Source organism: Coenobita brevimanus, chromosome 92 (genome assembly GCF_032717465.1).
Source record: "Coenobita brevimanus isolate Jiangsu-jjx chromosome 92, ASM3271746v2, whole genome shotgun sequence".
NCBI lineage: Eukaryota > Metazoa > Arthropoda > Malacostraca > Decapoda > Coenobitidae > Coenobita > Coenobita brevimanus.
Genome location: NC_137045.1, coordinates 9,146,866 through 9,165,623, shown reverse-complemented (window position 1 = coordinate 9,165,623; position 18,758 = coordinate 9,146,866). Strand labels below are relative to the sequence as shown.

The 18,758-nt window shown below is 39.3% G+C and overlaps 1 protein-coding gene across 1 annotated transcript in view; it reads left to right on the top strand.

The window, feature by feature from the left end:
- LOC145412071 (death-associated protein kinase 2-like) overlaps window positions 1–18,758 on the top strand; it is a 61,194-nt gene that overhangs the window by 20,871 nt on the left and 21,565 nt on the right. Inside the window, exons 7-8 of the mRNA XM_080281989.1 lie at window positions 230–365; window positions 6,104–6,220. Coding sequence (XP_080138115.1) covers window positions 230–365; window positions 6,104–6,220 — 253 coding nt within the window. The remainder of the gene's footprint in view (window positions 1–229; window positions 366–6,103; window positions 6,221–18,758) is intronic.

Here is an 18,758-nt window from a genome sequence, read left to right as displayed (position 1 = left end):
CCATTTAACTTTTTGGATAAAAATGTATATGTCAAAATGTCATCCTTGGTTGAATGTAGGTGTATTTTAATACAGAGAAACACACATCTACTAGTAACTGTAATTGTTGCTGATCATTTGCAAAGCTTTTGAAACTTCAAATGAATTGTGCCGTACATTAATTCCAAGGCATGAGTACCTTAGCTCTAAAAACAAATGCTTGTGGCTCAGTGATGTGGTGTATGTGCAGAAAACGCATGACGGCTGAAGAGTCCCTGGCCCACCCCTGGATCCAACCACAGTCTCAGGAACAGGAGCAGGAACGGCGTGATGCTCATACCAACATGGACAACTTCAAATCTTACCAGGCCCGACGCAGGTGGAAGGTATGCTGACTGTGGTAGATAAAGGCATGGAAGTGGGGAGTTAGAGCTCGGATGCAAGAGTTGGTTTGAAGTGTGGAAGGTTTTACAGGTCTATGCCGAGTTATGTATGGTTGTACTTACTGTATTTGGGCAGGGTAGGCCAGAACAGGGTTGGGTTGACAAAGCAACATAGGGCTGAAATGAATATGCTAGTATCAAATAACTGTTTGGTAGATGGAGGTGCCCATCATCCACTCACTCAATGTAGTGATGCCTTATAGTCTCTGCACTAAGTGACAAGCCAAATGGTTTCCTGTACCCAGGAAACCATTTACCCTGCTAGGTGGTAACCATATAACTGGGGTTAAGTGTCCCTTAGATTCCTCTATCTAAAATCACTTAATCATGGCAAATGTTTTGGAGAGCCTTGGAGGGCTCAGTACCTGCCGAGGGCCCCAACCAAATGGGAAGATTAGCATGGCCATGTGGAATGTGAGAAATGTGAATGAGGAGAGCAAGAGGGTGGAAGTGGTGGATGTGTTCAAGAGTGCGAGATATGCAGTGATGGCATTGTGTAGAACAAAGATGAAAGGATGTGAAGTAGAGGAGTTGGAGGGTGTAATGTGAGGTGCAGAAATGTAGAAATGACAGCGGAAAGAAATTTGAAAGCCTGAAGGATGTAAGTGGTAGATTATTATCCCATGGGGATGAAGTAAGGACCAGATGGAAAGAATATTTTGAAAGCCTGATGAATGGGAACAGAGAAGCTGTGAACTTGATTTGTTTTAGGGGTGTTCAGAGAAGGAATGCAGTGCCAGGAAACATGACAATCGCACGCTATGAAGCAGGTGAGAACTGAGAAAGCAGCTGGGGTTTATGAGGTGTATGCAGAGATAATTAAGCGTAGTGGAGAGAGCAGAATGAAATACTTGTTGGAGATATGTAAGGAGGCATGGATGAGTGAAACTGTGCCAGCAGAGTCGAAAAACACTGTGATTATACCCTCGTACAAAAATAAAGGTGAGAGATGTGAGTGCAAGAATTATTGTGGCATAAGTTTATTGAGCGTTGTAAGGAAGGTATATGTAAGAATTGTTATAGAGAAGGTAAGAGAGATATCAGAAGTCCTAGTGAATGATGAACAAGGTGGCTTTCGGAGTGGCAGAGGATGTGTGGATCAAATATTTGCAGTAAGACAGATAGTGGAGAAGGCTTATGAGAAGGACAATAAAGTGTTAATGGCATTCATGGATCTGGAGAAAGCATACGACAAAGTAGGCAAAGAAGGATTGTGGAAGGTTTTCCACATGTACGGTGTAGATGGTAAGCTGCTAGGTGCCGTCAAGAGTTTTTATGATGGTAGTGAGGCATGTGTAAGGGTAAATGGGCATCTAAGTGAATGGTTCACGATCAGTGTGGGTGTGCAACAAGGTTGTGTGGTGTTCCCATGGTTGTTCAGTATATATGTGGATGGGGTGATGAGAGACATAAAAAAATGAGTACTGGAGAGAGGGGATGATGTTGGTAATGAATGGTGATGGATGGAATCACAGTGTAGAGACTCAAACAGTGTGCTCATACGCAGCTTCCTCCGCCCCCAGAATATGGCTCCTCCTACTTTTCTTAGTGTCTACGTCACTTGGAAACTGATTCTGTCTCACGGTCTCAGGTGACATTCCGCCTCCTCCCACTCTCCTATAGTTCTAGCTATATATATATATATATATATATATATATATATATATATACACACGTGTGTGTGTGTGTGTGTACGGTATGTATTTAGCAATTTGTAGTATACAGGTATTAAGCTTAGCTCGTGTTGTCCTGTCTCCATATCTTGTGTGTGTGTGTGTGTGTGTGTGTGTGTGTAAAGCTATGTTTGCATGCATGCGTGAGAGAGAGAGAGAGAGAGAGAGAGGCTGCATCTGTTTTACCTGCGGGTATTTACCATGCTTGTCTCAGGGGAATACTCTCTCTCTCTCTCTCTCTCTCTCTCTCTCTCTCTCCCCCCCTCTCTCTCTCTCTCTCTCTCTCTCTCTCTCTCTCTAATTTTCTAACATTCCTTTTTTTTCCGTCGGTATTTACACGGGTGTCAATTAATTTAAAGTTATTACAAGAATTATTGTTAAATATATAGGTCTGTAGCATTAATATTTCGTTGCATTCACAAACTGTTTCGTTATACCTAACCACTTACTCATATTACAATGAACCTATCACCATTTCATCATGGAAATTGTATAAATAATTGTATGTTAAATGAAAATATAGTTATGGTGCACTGATAAAGCCCTAGAGGTACGTTTGTCATGACTGGGTCCACATTCATTTATTTAGCTTGTTACACACACCCCTTGGGTTCTTGGTGATAATGCATTGCGTAGGGACAAGAAAATCCTTTAAGCATCTTACATGAACATTTGATGCTCATACTTGAACATAAATCCCCTAACAATTATTAATCTTATTGTAGTCAGTTATTTTTCATCATAAAACTATTCACTCACTGCGTACCTTGTTTATTAGGCAGATTTTGATCAGGGACTACTCCAGACTTTAGCAGTCTTTTTCTGATTGGTGGTGGTGGCCCCAGCAACTTGCTTTGCAGATCTTTTGCATACTGTTGCAAGCTGAAATGCCTTTCACAGACACGGCCAGTGGGAGAAACCTAGTCCTTCCGTCCACACAAATGTATCCACTTTTGCCTGTTGATTTTATCATTTGGCATGCGAAAGCATCTCAGAAACTTGCCATCAGATGTCTTCCCTGAACACCCAAACACACTGCACATCGTGAAAAGTTTTTGAAGTTGATGAAATGTATAAAATAAAGCAGGCTACGCGTCACAAATGGCTGGTAAAAACACACTGTTGTCCTGCTCCTGTGAGCGAGCCAGCGACCCAGCTGACGTCACGGGTCAAGGCCACCAATCATAGATGACCTGCGCGAAACCGACCTTATTTTGGTCCAGAGATGAGCACACTGTTTGAGTCTATACACTGTGGATGGAATATCTGAAGTTTATTGTATGCTGATGATGCAGTACTACTGTACTTGCAAAAAACCAGACAAGAACTTGGTAGGCTGGTGCAGAGTTTTGCTGATGTCTATGAGCATCATGCCTTGAAAGTAAATGTAGAAAAGAGTAAAGTGATGGTTATTGAGGGAGAAGGTGACTCCCAGTGTGATGTTACGGTGAATGGAGAGAGATTGGAATTGGTGAGAGAGTTTGTATACCTGGGTACAGTGAAAGAAAAAAGAGAATAATATTCAAAAGAAGTGGAAATTAGACTGGCACAAGGAAGGAAAGTAGCTAGTGCTATGAAGGCCTTGACGAGAAATAGAGACTTGAGTGTTTCAGCTGTGCGAGGCTGACATGAAGTAGTGTTAGTGCCAGCTGTAACCGATGGATGTGAGACTGTGGTGTGGCATGAAAATGAAAATTCAAGAGTGAGAGCAGTGGAGGTGGGACCGCCAAGAAATGTACGTGGACTACAGAGGGTGGATAAGATATGAAATAATGTGATTCATGAAAGATGCAGAGTAAGGAAGTCTGTGGACCCAAGAATCGAAGAGAGTGTACTGAGATGGTATGGTCATGTGAAGAGAGTGGATAACAATAGATTGGCAAAAAAGGTATATCTGAGCAAATTCGAAGGAGGGAGGAGACGAGGTAGGCCAAGGAGATGGTGGAGGGATATGGTGGATGAATGTGTGAGGAAGAGAGGTATGGAAGTCGGTGAGGTTAGGGCACTGACAGGAGACTGAGCTGGCTGCATGAATGTTGTAAGAAGAAGTGCATGATCAGGGATTTGGCACCCCATTTTAACATGACAGTGTCCGGATTGACTCTCGGATACGTTTACGTAAAGCTGCAGAATGTGGTGAATGTTTTTTGCTTATCAGATGGAGCCAGGATTCCAAGGGCTTGAATGATGAGTGAATGGAAGTATGGCCCACTGAATTGGGCAAACTTGAACTTCCTGGACATTGTTATTTCTCACCTTGCCCTAGGGTGGAAAAGGAGGTCTGGATGATGATGATGATGATGATGAAGAAGTAACTGTAGCTGAATATGTATAACTCCATTACTATGATTATATCTTCAAAGGAACACTGCCTTGCAATGGTGAAAAAGACATGTGCATCCCAATCGTGAGGGCATATATTCTAGTCAGGTGCAGCCATACTAGACAGGCTCACCATTTGGGATCAGATATTACTATTTTTTTATTGTGCAGGGGGGAACAGTGCAGTAAGTGCCTGAGCTGGCCCTGTAAGTTATATACTGTATGGTATGAGCCTAGAAAGATTAATCATTGCTGTTTCATACCCTTCCAGTTGCAGTTTCTTGACACATATATTATTTGCAGTGAGAAAGAAAACAGGACTGCACTACCATATTCTGATTTAGAGCTCCAGTTTACCTGTGTGTGTGTGTGTGTGTGTGTGTGTGTGTTTGTGTGTGTGTGTGTTTGTGTGTGTGTACATGCACATGTGCACTTGCATGCATGCGTGTTTGTCCTACTCTGGGCATAGGCTTCATATTCCATTCCCTGAGGCCCAGCAGTCCTCCTACATACTGTACTTATACACTTCCATGTACCACCACATTGGTGTTAGCACCTGCTGTCCATATTGAATACATGTTAGGACCGTCTCATATAGGACTGGTTTACTGTACTGATAGAGTATTAGTGGGGGTATTTTTATGACATGTCAGTGGTTCTTATTATTATAAAAGTCTGTTTTAATGAAATTCTAATCCTTGACCCAACCAGGTTTCAGACTTGGATCTATTAGGACAGCTTTATTATGATTCGTAGCTGGTCTGTGAATCACAACAGTGGGTATCTGTACTTAGTCACAAATTTTACTAATACAGTAGGTAGACTCCATCATCAACATACAGAAACTCCGTTCACTGAAAAGTATATTGATAAATGACATTAAGGAAGTCTAAACTGGTTATGTGTACACATCATCATCATCATCATCATGATCATCATCATCATCCATGACATCTAGAAACCCTCTGGGAACCTCGTAACTGAGGATAGCCATAACAGAACCACCTGCAGACAACTATGTCCTTACATGCACACTTTCACTTTCTCATACGCTCTTCTTCCTTTTCCTGCTCTCAGCAATACAGTATATTGCTCCAGTCTTGTTGTCTGTATCATATATTCTATGCCTATTCTAACATTGCCTTATATCTTTCAAAGGCTTTCTTTGCTATCTCATCTACGTGCATTCTTTGATTATGCCCATACCATCACATTAACTCATTTTTATCCCTTCAGTAAGTGCACACAGTGTGAGCCAGCAGCCACTGCTGGCCTGTTAAAAAAAGTTTGGGCAGTTACCAGAAATGTTTGCTAATCCACTTATAAAGGTGTGGCATCCCAAGACCTGGGGACTTAAGGATTAAAACCAGTGTTCATATTTTGTGCATGACTTTTAGTTCCTGACTGTCATACTGATGCATTTTTTGTACAAGTCCATCTGCCCCTCTTGATTTACAGTAGTTGTATTCAGCCTACTTACTGGCTCTATGATACAGGCCTACCACCATCCATTTGCAGCATCCAACATTTATGTATAGCATTTTCATATCTGCCTAAGTAACCAAATCATAATTTTGCATTCCACCATTTTCTCCAGCATTTTTCCATCTGCATTAGATAATTGTGTAGATTAAAGAAAAGGTGTGACAGCCAGGTCCACTCAGTCTTCAACTGTCCCTCTGGCAGCACTCAGTGAAGGTGGTGACATTGTGCAACCGACTGTCTCGGAGTGCTAAGCTGCGCAGTCAGAGTGCTGAACTTCTTGACTCTCGCTCTAGTGCCATCACTCTCCGTGAGGACCAGGCAAGTACACCTTTGCTCACTTTTATGTATATATACAGTATATATATACGGGCATACCCTGGTTTAACGATGCAGTTGGTTAAGTAAAAACCCATCGCTAGGCAGGGTATTGTATCTTGGGGAAGATTTAACACGTAGAGTATTGGGATGCATTTTGAGCCTTGGATTTCCCCCCCAACCAAATCCTAAACTCAACCAAATGAGTCCAAAAACAAGTTTCTAGCTAACATAAACCCCCAGATAGCTTTAAAACAAGCTAAACTAAGCCCAAAAAACAGTTTTAACTCACTTAAACCCAAAAACAAAATCCAAAAATAATAAAAAATAAGTCTGGAAAAAAATCAGATTTAGTAAACTGTACCCCAAAATGACAATGTTCACCCCACCTGTGGCTAAAACACATTAATCTAAGTTGAAAAATACCTAGTGTATAAATCATCCTAAACACAAAATATAAGTCTCAAATATCATCAAAATCAGTTAAAAAACAAAACAAAACTCATCGTTATACCAGGGTTTAGCCATCGTTTGGTGGGATAAGGTGGTTTTTCTACCCCTATTGCAATGCCAGGGTATCGCATATAGGGTTATCGTATCTTGGAGTCTGCCTGTACATGTATATGTGTGTATGTGTATATATATATATATATATATATATATATAAGTAATCCCTCTAATATCCGAACACCCAATATCCGAACATCCCCACTAACCGGACATAATCGTCCCGGGATCCAATATTCCCAAAATGGGCCAAAAACCGCAAAAAATTAGAAAAAAATCTGACTTTTTTCCCACCTGTAATTTGAAATTGCCGCGTGGCACCAAACAGCTGTTATACCATGGTCCCTTCACCCCTTCCTTCCTCCCCCCTCCCCCCTCTCTTGTCAGGGTTGCCATTTGGTATTTTTCATTACCAAGTGTGGGCCAATTTGGTAATGAAAAATTCGTTTGGTAATGTATCAGAATAATGCATTACCAAATGGATTTTTCACATGTATGAGGATACACAGGATGGAGATGGTGGATTGTTTGCTCTCTCTGATTAATTTGGTAGCCTATATAGCGTGATAATAATCAACATGCTGTTAATTATAAGAAGAGTGATTACATGTATTTCCACTTGTGTATATAATTAGTGAAGAATAGATGCTAGCTTTACGAATTTGGTAATGAAAATTAAAAATGGTAATGAAAATTGAGGAGTTTGGTAATGTGGCCGTTGCGATCTGGCAACTCTGTTACCCTGCCATCATCAACAGTCACAGCCTAACTCTGGTCGAGAGCAGATGCATATAGCAGTGCAAGCCACAGGTGCTTGTTTTTTGTGAATAAACAGTGAATAAACTGCAATACCTCGCCACTAGAACACACGGGAATTTACAGTGTTGTGCAGTGTTAAGAAATTAGAATTTAGAGTGCAGAGGATTAACTGTGGACTGCAAACTGGTGGTTCAAACCAGTCCAGGAGCCAGGGACTTGTAAGTACCCAGAATGTTTAATATTGTATAAACTCACTTTAAAACCTCATTTTATGGTTCTTTTGGATTTATTTCAGTCTTTCATGTCCCTTATTGGTGTGATTTGGGTCTTAAATAGGTGCAATGCATGTCCAGAGGGAGTTGTATAGGTGTTTTGCTGAGTTAGGGTCCATAAGTACAAGTCCAGGAGGCTGGGGCCCAATATCCGGACAGGATCATTATCTGGACATGCCTTTGGCTCTATTACATCGGATATTGGAGGGATTACTGTATATATATATATATATATATATATATATATATATATATATATGTGGTAGGTGGGGGCGCTCACCATCCACTCACGCGATGTGGTGCTGCTGTCGGTGTCTGCCCTCTTCTCTCCATCCTTCTTTCCTTCCGTCCTCTACTGTCTTTCTTTCCTTCATTCTTTCCTTGTCCTTCTGCGTAAGGGTGACTTTACACTCCCTCTTCTGTCTTTCTTTTCTTCATTCTTTCCTCTTCCTTCTGCCTGTGGGTGGCTCTACACTGAGTGACAAATCAAATAGTTTGCTGTACACCAGGAAACCATTTACTACACTTGGTGGTAACCATACAGCCAGTTTTGGCACCTGGTGGTTTAGTAGGTAATTAAGGTGCTCCAATTGGATTGAGCTTGTGTAGGTTTATATCAAAGGGGTGGTCGGGGTTATTGCTCACATAATGCCACTCAGGGATGAGTGAGGCTGGTCACCCTCATCTTAAATGTCAGGACCAACTTGCCTAGCCCCGGGCTTCTGCGCTCCTAATGGGGCGGCAAAAGATTGGACAATGGATGGATGGATGGGTTATTATTATTATTATTATTATTTTTATTATTATTATTATCATTTTTATTACCCTCCATAGCATCACCACTCAACCACTCATCAGGTCAGTCATTGTCAACCTTACCATTGCCATTACTAACATTACATCAGTCACCTTAAAAGTCCTGCAACTACCGCCACTTCAATTACAGCACTTTGTCATTATCATTCATACATATTTTTCCTTCTTAGGATGGGGCAAAGTAAAGTCCAGGGAGCCAGGGAAAAAAAGAAGTGTACAAGGAGGAACTAAACAAAGTCTTCCTAATTGAATGGCTCACACTCTTAGTCACTGACCATTCAAGCCCTTTGTAGAGTATATAACAAGGGTTTGGCACAACATTTCTTTCCCAGTGAAGTGATTTTCTTTTTTCTGACTTTAGCTAATAGATGTTAAGAAGCATGTGAGTGTGGATGTGTAAACAGAATGTAGTCATCCAAAAGTATGATATATTAATTTAGTTGCCACTGATCCAGCAACCATCACCCATAATTGTCAAGGCCGCACTTCCTAACTCCTTAATTACCACTCACCACCAGCATAAGTGCATCAACCCTCACCATCTCTCCAGTACTACAGCTACTTGAATTAACCCCATAGCTCCAACAGTCACACCATCACAACAGTGCACTCTCATCCCTTTTCTGTTCATTTCTCTAATACATGAATTAACTGACACTCTTAGTTCTGTCTTGAAAGACTTTGTATATACTTGTAGAGAAGTTTTGTAGATTAGTTATATATATATATTAGACTTGTGGACGAGCAGTTGTTATACATGAGTAGTTTGTAAGTAGATAATCTTCGTTCCCATTTGTCATGCAATGACAGGAGAGGTAAAGAATAGTATGGGACTATTTTTATTTGTCTTGGAAATATTAACAAAGTCTCTCACACGAGTGAAGTTAAGTAGAGTCCCACGAGCTACCTCCTGTCCTGCTCGCTCTCTCTCTCTCTCTCTTCCATGTTGCTAAGCCCTTCTCCCTACTACCTGCTGATTCTATGGCCTGTCTCCTTCTGCCTCTCTGCTTCCTAAATTCTCGTGTAGCAGGGGTCGTGTCACGTGTGTTACACTGTTGTTGGAATGTTCTAGAAGCCTGTGTGTGAGTATGTGTGTATGTGTGTGTATGGACACGAGGCGCTGTCGTGTGCCTATAAAGCATTCCTTGAGTTAAGAGTGTGTAAGCATGTTTAGCATTGCTCGATTCTCGCAGACACAATACCTTCTCATCATCTGACTTCCTGCTTCTATCTGTCGCTCTATCTACCGGTATCTATTTATCTATTTATCTGTTATGATTTGTAATTATAATATGGAGTCCTAACATATGCTCGGCCACGCCGCTGATGGTCCTCCGACAGCAATCATCGTTGACATATGCTAATCTATTAGTACATAATATTGATTATTATATTGTATATATATATAATATTTATAGTAAATTGCAATGATCTAGTAACATTACATTTTAAACAAGTTGTATACATAATTGAACAACGCAATGGTTGTTGTATGACATTTTGTAAGATGTGTATGTATAACAGACATACGCATATAATTGTGCAATGGTAATACTGCTAGGTTATTCTGTACGTTACATATTGAGTTATCCCTTTAGTAATGTCTAATATTTAACCTAACTTGTATGATGATACTGGTAATACAGAATTGTGGTATAATTGTATGACATAATATTGTAGTAACATTGTGGTAATACATAATTGTAACATTTTATGAATTGTTACATAATATTGTGATAATGCATAATTGTGTTGGCCTTATAATTGTAGTTACATTTTGTTAATGCAACTGTTACATAATTGTGTTGGCCTTGTAATTGTAGTTAAGGTTACATAAAAGTTACATCTTGTTAATGCAACTGTTACATAATTGTTACATATTGTTTGTAGTTACATAATTGTAGTTAAAGTTACATAAAAGTTACATCTTGTTAATGCAACTGTTACATAATTGTTACATATTGTTTGTAGTTACATAATTGTAGTTAAGGTTACATAAAAGTTACATCTTGTTAATGCAACTGTTACATAATTGTTACATATTGTTTGTAGTTACATAATTGTAGTTAAAGTTACATAAAAGTTACATCTTGTTAATGCAACTGTTACATAATTGTTACATATTGTTTGTAGTTACATAATTGTAGTTAAAGTTACATAAAAGTTACATCTTGTTAATGCAACTGTTACATAATTGTTACATATTGTTTGTAGTTACATAATTGTAGTTAAAGTTACATAAAAGTTACATCTTGTTAATGCAACTGTTACATAATTGTTACATATTGTGTGTAGTTACATAATTGTAGTTAAAGTTACATAAAAGTTACATCTTGTTAATGCAACTGTTACATAATTGTTACATATTGTTTGTAGTTACATAATTGTAGTTAAAGTTACATAAAAGTTACATCTTGTTATTGCAACTGTTACATAATTGTTACATATTGTTTGTAGTTACATAATTGTAATAATTGCAGTCCTGACAATGAATCCGGTCATGCTGTGGTCGATGATATGATGTGCCATGCCACTAGCTTGTGGAGACAACCATTTGCTTTTTATTTCACTTATAGAAGGAGTTTATGTGATGATGTGCCATGCCACTTGCTTGTGGAGACAACAATTTGTGTTTTGTTTCACTTACAGAAGGAGTTTATGTGGTATTTTGGCATTTGTAGTAACACTTACACTTATTTTCATTTGTTTGTTATGTGATCTTACTTTATTTCTTTTTCTTTCTTTCTTTCTTTTTTTTTTTTTTTTTAATGTATTGATTTTCTATAGTTTCTTTTTCTTCGTTTGTCTACGTTTTTTCTGTGTTGTTCATGGTTGCATAATTGCTGGCTAATTTCCTTGGGATGATCCTTAATATTCTTCGTTGCGATTATAATATCGTCAAGATAAACAAATATTCCTTGTCCTAAAATTCCGGACAATACGTAATTCATAAGACGCTGGAATGTGCCTGGGGCTGTCTTCAGTCCCATCGGCATTCTTGTATATTGGTAATGGCCTCTGTTTGTGGAAAAGGCAGTGTATTTACGTGACTCCTCTGCAACTGGTATCTGATAATGGCCGTTTAGGAGATCAATGGTTGAGAATATGTTATTCTCAGGTCCAAAATTCTGTAGAACGTCGCTTAGCAATGGCATGGGAAATCGGTCTGGGATTGTGTGATTGTTTAGTTTATGGTAATCTACTACCGCACGCATTTCTCCATTTCGTTTGGGCACGAAGAATAATGGGGCATTCCACGGGGAGACTGAAGGCTCAGTAATTCCAAGTTTTAACATTTCATCGACATACTGATTTGCAAGTGTACGTTGGGAGTGTGGGATGCGGTAAGCTGGTACGAAAATTGGTGATGTTTCTGGGTGCACATTAATCATGTGATTAATCAGGTTAGTACACCCTAATTGTTCTCCGGGTAATGCTGCAGTGACCCTGTGTGTTTTCAGCAGGGTTAACAAATCATTTTCTTCATCAAATTCACCTGAGTGAATTAAATTTTCTTTTATGCTTTCTCTATCCGTAGATTTTATCTCACTTGTCACTCCAGCTATGACTATTTCCTTCACAGGGGCGGGACATTTTTCAATATTAACTATGCAAGTCCCATTTTTCAACTGACTTCCCCATCCATGTGATTAATTATGAATATCTGAGTTTGCCCTTCGTCATTCATCTGACATAATGCGTTTTCTACTGACAATCCCTTTACTTTACATAATTCTTCTAAGACAAGAACAGTATTATTCCGTAATTTGCTCTTTAAGGTAACTTTCATGTAGGAATTAGGTGGTATAACTAAATCATTGGTGAGATGGGCTGGAAAAACTGATAAATCAGTACTGTTTTCTGGGTCACTAATTCTGGAGGATGGGGCTGGTGGTGGGAGTGGATCTATACACTCATCTGTTTGTGTATGTTTGTTTAAGCCTTTAATATTACCAATTCTTTTTGGTTCTCTTTTACTAATCGGTGAGGGCTCTGATGGTATTTCCTCCATGAATTCATTGTCAAAGTCTATTCCATTCATTTGTGGGAGTATAGTTATGTTCTCTGCTCTCATGGATCTTAAGCCCAGTAACATATGAGCTTTAATTGCCAAGTTTTCAACGATATAGAAAAATGCAGAGAATGGTCTTGTAGTCTCTGTGAAACTGATATTTAATCTTATCATACCTTTCACTGTAATTTGTTTTCCATCTACCGTATATAAATCTAAATCAGCTTCATCCAGAAAAGTTACTTTCTTCTTATTTTTAAGAATTCTATTTATTTCTTCATGTGTTATTAAATTCACTGGAGAGCCTGTGTCTAAAAATAAGGAAATGTTTTGATCCTCACATACAGCTGGTATCAAGATACACTCATTTCCCAACATCCCTCCTATGTGAATTTTAGACTTTTTTTTCTTTACGTTTGTTCTATCTATTTATCTATTATGATTTGTAATTATAATATGGAGTCCTAACAGTTCTTCATTCATACAATAGGTCATCTCAGGAGCTGTCGTCCTTACTGTATGTTTCCCTATGCTTGTGACCCTCAGTCTTCAAATGCATTGTGTCTTATATGCCAAAGTGATTGTATCGTGAGTTTGGCTTTCCTTTGTTCGGTTTTCTAGGAAAGAACAACTTTTTTTTCAGGCTTCCAACCTTTAGTTCTTTATTTGCATGAAAAAAATGGGAGGACAGTATGAGGCAGCTATATTATTCATTAGACAGGTAGAGGTAAGACAAATGGGGAGTAAACAGACATAATGGAATATAAAATATTAGGCACTAGGAGGCAGGTAGAGATGTAATGTGACAGGTGAGAGTATAAGGATGTAGAGAGGTAAGTTGAGGGTGAACCATTTAGAATGTGAGGAAAGTAGAATAATATTTACAGAGTGTAGGGCAGATGGAGTAATACAAGTATAGGCAGAGTTTGGAACAGGTAGAGTGAACTAGGCAGAGTGTAAGGTAGAATGTTAGAGGTAGAATAAAGTAGGCAGAGTCTGAGGTAGGTAGAGTAGGTTAGATGGAGTGTGGAGCAGGTAGAGTGAGCTAGTCAGAGTGTGAGGAAGATAGAATAGGCAGAATATGAGGCAGGTAAAGTATGATATGCAGGGTGTGAGGTATGTTCAGTGTGAGGCAGGTAGAATAGGAGAGGCAGTGTGAGGAAGATGGAACAAGAATCAAAGAGAAGTTAAGGCAGAGAGTGAAAAGTATAATGAGTGAGGCAGGCAGTATGAGGTTGGCAGATTGCTACAGGTTGAGTGAGGTGTGAGCGAGGTAGGCAGAATGTTGGTCAGGTAGAATGTAAATAGAATGTGTGGCAGGAAGAATGTGAGGGAGGTAGAGTGAGGTAGGAAGAATATGAGGTAAGTAGAATGGGTTAAGTAGAGTGAGGCAGGCTGAGTGTGAGGGAAGTATATTAGAATGAGATAGGCAGAGAATATGGCACTTAGACCTCACTCTGCATTGTTGAATGAGGTAAGAAGAGCATGAAGCAAATAGAGTGAGGCAGACGAAGCGTGAGGCTGTAGAGGCCAGCATGACTTGAGGAAAGTTTAGGTGTGGAACTGCCTTGTGTCATGCACAGGTAATGTAAAATGACTGTGCTTGTGGTGGTGGTGATGGTGGTGGTGATGGCTGTAGGAATGGTTGTTGTGTTTCTCCAGACATAGATGAAGGAATGGGTATGTTGGAGTTTGGTTGTTGTTGTTGTTGTCATATGCAGATGAAGGAGTGGGTGTGTGTCTGGGAATTTTGTTGTTGTTGTTGTTGTTGAGATGGCAGTGGTGGTGGTGTTGGTGTGGTTATTGAAGTGGTAGCTGTAGTGTGGTTGTTTGATGATGCTGTGATTGTTGCGGTGGTGGTTGATAACGTCAGAGGTTTGGTGGTGATGATTGGAGTGCTTGTTTGAGTGGTAGTAAGAATGATCAGTCTTGCATTGATGTTAAAAGTGAGCATTGTAGTGGAGGTTGTTATGATGTGTTCATGTAGTTGTAGTATTGGTTGAACTGGAATGATGGGGTTGGTTGATATGTTTGTACTGCTGGTTGTGGTGATGAAAGAGATGGGGAATACAATTTTTGTAGTTAAGGGCAGTGGTTGTTGGAGTGGTGGTAGTTGAAGTACAGTAAATATTTGATCATATTTTTAGGTGACTGTTAATCTGAAGTGGTGGTACTTGAAGTATTTTTGGGCATTTGATAATATGTTAGTGGTGGTGTAAAGATCTGGAATGGCTGGTGTAAAGATCTGGAATAGCTGAATTGGTGAGTGACTTTGTGATGGTACTGTGGGTAGTAACAGTATATTAAACTAATGTTATGGAGTGTTGGTGGTGTGGAAAGTAATTGGCTATTGGTGTTACAGACTTGTGCTGCCGTGAGAAGTAACAGTATACTGAATTGGTGTTTTGGAGATGGAGTATTAGTTGTTGGGGGCCATTTTGAGTTTTTGAGTATTTTGGATTGTTCTGTCACTTCTATGCTTCACTTTCTTTGTTGTTTGACCCAGCTTCACCATCCCCTTTCATAGGAAATAAGGGTTGGGATGATAATGATGATGATGATGATGGTGATTATTATTATTAGTTGTAATAGTAGTAGGTGCAGTAGTAGTAATAATAGTAGTAGTAGTAGTAGTAGTTGTAGTAATGAAAGAATACTGTCAACACTACAGTGAACAATTGAAGAAAATTTTGGTACACTGGATTATTTGACAATTTTGCAATCCTCTGAACTCAAGACTGAATTATTGAAAGCATCACTATCTGTCAACCAAAGATACATGTAGATATGTGTACTTTGGGAGGAAATGTTGATTATATTGACACTGGTAAGGGAACCCAGCAACTGAATAGAGTAGAAGATGAAGTACAGATTAAGGTAAAGGGAAGGGAATATGTTGAAGAGAATATTGTCGTCGTCATCATCATCGTCACTTAGTTTCTCATACACACATTGGTGAGGTGACTCAGAGGATGGCTTTTTATATCGCATCTGGAATGTAAATCAGAGGAGGAAATTGCTCTTATAATATTGCTCTTCCTGTGTCATCAGAGCATGGAGGCTGCTTGAGATGTTGCTGATGTCATTGCAGTTGTTACTGGATAAACTTGTACAAGTAATCTCTTTGACTTCGGTATTTGGCAGGGGAATTTTCATGTAACAGTATAAGTGCAGAGAAGTTTTCAGCCACTTATTTATCCCCGTATTATTGTACAGTACTTTATTTTTTTGAATTTGGGAATATTTGATTAGTATTCTTTTTCCATTTTATTTTGTTTTGTATTCCATCCATCCATCCATCCATCATCCAATCCTATGCCTCCCCATTAGGAGTGTAGGAGCCCGGGGTTAGGCAAGTTGGTCCTGACATGTAAGATGAGAGTGACCAGGCTCACTCATCTTTGAGTGGCATTACATGAGCAATAACCCCCAACCATCCCTTGGATATAAACCTACCTGTACACAGGTTTAATCCAATTGGAACGCCTTAATTACCCACTAAACCACCAGGTGCCATATTTTGGTTGTATGGATACCACATAACATAGTAAATGGTCTCCTAGTTTATGGGAAACCTTGTCACTCAGAGTAGAGTCACCCATAGGCAGAAGGAAGAGGGAAGAAAGGCAGGCAGAAGAGGGAGTGTAAAGTCACCCGTAGGGAGAAGAAAGAGGAAAGAGTGAAGGAAAGAAAGACAGAAGAGGAAGGGTGGAAGAAAGGGCAGACAATAATACACAGTAATGAATTGGTTACGACGTAAGAGATAATATAAAGTGTCGAGGGTTGTGGGGAAAGTTCATATTGGTGAAATTAGGTGGAGGAGGATGCTTGGGCATTCTTGTTGCTGTTGTTGAATAACTGCGTAATCTGCTTTGGTGGAGGTGTTAACCAGTATGGTTTGTCACATTCCAACTGAGTAATAAGGGAAAGAATCACAGCTCCTGTTTTCTGTCTTGTTTCTTCTTGTTAAATGCACAGGGAATATCTGGATAGTATGGTACTCTATTCCCCCCCCCCCTCCTCCAATGCTGGAAACCCATTCAGTACAATGATATCATATATTTTAGCCATTGTTGTGTCCCCAATCACATCTGAATGTGAACCAACTGGACTACAGGTTGAATTTTCTCTGCACATGCAGACACCATCCTCCTTTCAGGAGACAGAGAGGTAGTTAAGAGATGTGTTTATAACTGAACAGTGGTGACACCTAATTATATTGGAGCTGCTGTGTGAAAGTGTCCCTCTCCAGCACCCTATTATTTGCTGTACATGCACATTGTTATATTTGTCTTTTAAATGTGTGTGCTGTAATTCAGTGAAGAGGTTAGAAGTAATGACATGAGTTTTCTCCAGTATGGTTATGGTCTCTAACATTCTTGCCTCCTGCAGATGATTTTATTCCACCCAGGTAAGATCTCTTATAGTGAAAAGGTTGAGATAAGTAAGAATGATAGGATGGAGTGTTGTGAGTTAAAGAGAAAGTTTAATTTAGATGAAATTATATTAGGATGCTGCTTGAGGTGTTGATATTGGGTGCTATAATCTCTTTCAATCCAATGTCATTTTTCTTATTTTAATCAGGCTACTCACCAAACAGTATCACTCAGCTTTGGAGGGACCTGTAGATATGAAGGGATTATTGATGGTTATATTTAATCCCTTCATTTACAAAAGTCTCCTCTTAGGTCAGATAGAATCATCTGGATATAGTAAGAATAAAGTAGAAAGTACACTCATTATAGTGAAGTTGTTAATGATTCACTCAGACAGAGGTTTTTGGCAAGAGAGTCTTCACATCCCAACATCATATGAAAGTGAGGAATTCCAGGTCCCCCATTTTTACCTGTTTATTAAAGAAAGAAGTATGTGCAGGTGATGGTTAGTATTGCAAGGTGGAACAATGATTCTGCAAGCTTGAATGATGTATGAATAATTGTCAGGCCCATTTCACCTTGTTTGCTGTAAATAGTTCACCTACTTTCATACTTTCACTTTCCTTCTTTGTGGACCCTGTATCACCCACTAGACCCAGGTGGTGATGATTGATTTATGTATAGGTACAGGCATACCCTGGTTTAACGATGCAATTGGTTATGTAGAAACGCATCGTTAGGCAGGATATCATATTGGGGTAGGTTTAACATGTAAAGTGATGGGATGCGTTTTTCAGCCCTGGGTTTCCCCCCAACCAAGTCCAAAACCCACCCAAATGAGCCCCAAAGCAACTTTAAAGGAGTCTAAATGGCCTAACAGCTGTAAAAGAAGCTAACCAAAGTGTAACACCTGTAAATACCTCACCAAAACCAACAAATAAAACCTGAAAATCATCAAATATGGAAAAAATCAAGCTTATTAACCCATAGACATAACAGTGACGACCCGCGTCCTCATGCGTGTCATCCTTTAATATCAGTATGACAATTTTGCCCGTCATCTGCTGTAATCTCTCAAGAAATATTTAGGGAGTTGTAATTTTTGTTGGATGACGGGCAAAAGTGGGTGGAGCTAGGCCTGCTATAGCTGGTGCGTGTGTTGTGTGCTCACTTGGTTTGCTTGGCTCGGTGTGGTGTGAGGTTCCTCACTGGTAGGATGTGCACCTCGACCTCCTGCTGAACACTTATGCTCCATTTTCTCGCGTATATATGCGGCGTTATTATTTAAGAAAATGCAACAAATAATGCATTATTGGAAAGGAAATTTATTCTGCTATGTATTGAAGCAAAAATTCTTATTACTTCTTGAATATTTTTTTTTTTTAACGAATATTTTTTTAAAGGACAGTATAAAGCTTTAGCATGTCATCTAACTTCTACTCACCTTTTTTTGCATTTTATTTTGTAGATATTGTCTTTCTGGACAATGTACGACAGAGCAAAAGTCTTCATCTTCAAAATGAGACCAAAGTGGCCTTTCTATGATGAATAGTAACTTTCCTACGAGCGTTGGAAGTAAAACATCTCTACATGACTGTTCTGAAAGCTCTCGAGCAAGAGTTATGTGCACAGCCGGAATTTATGCTCCTCCCTTGATGTGAAAGGGTTAAACTGTACCCCAAAATGACAATGTTCACCCTACCTGTGGCTAAAACACATTAATCTAAGTCTAAAAATTGTTTATAAATCAACCTAAGGACAATTTTAGTCTATAATATCATCGAAATGGGTTAAAAACA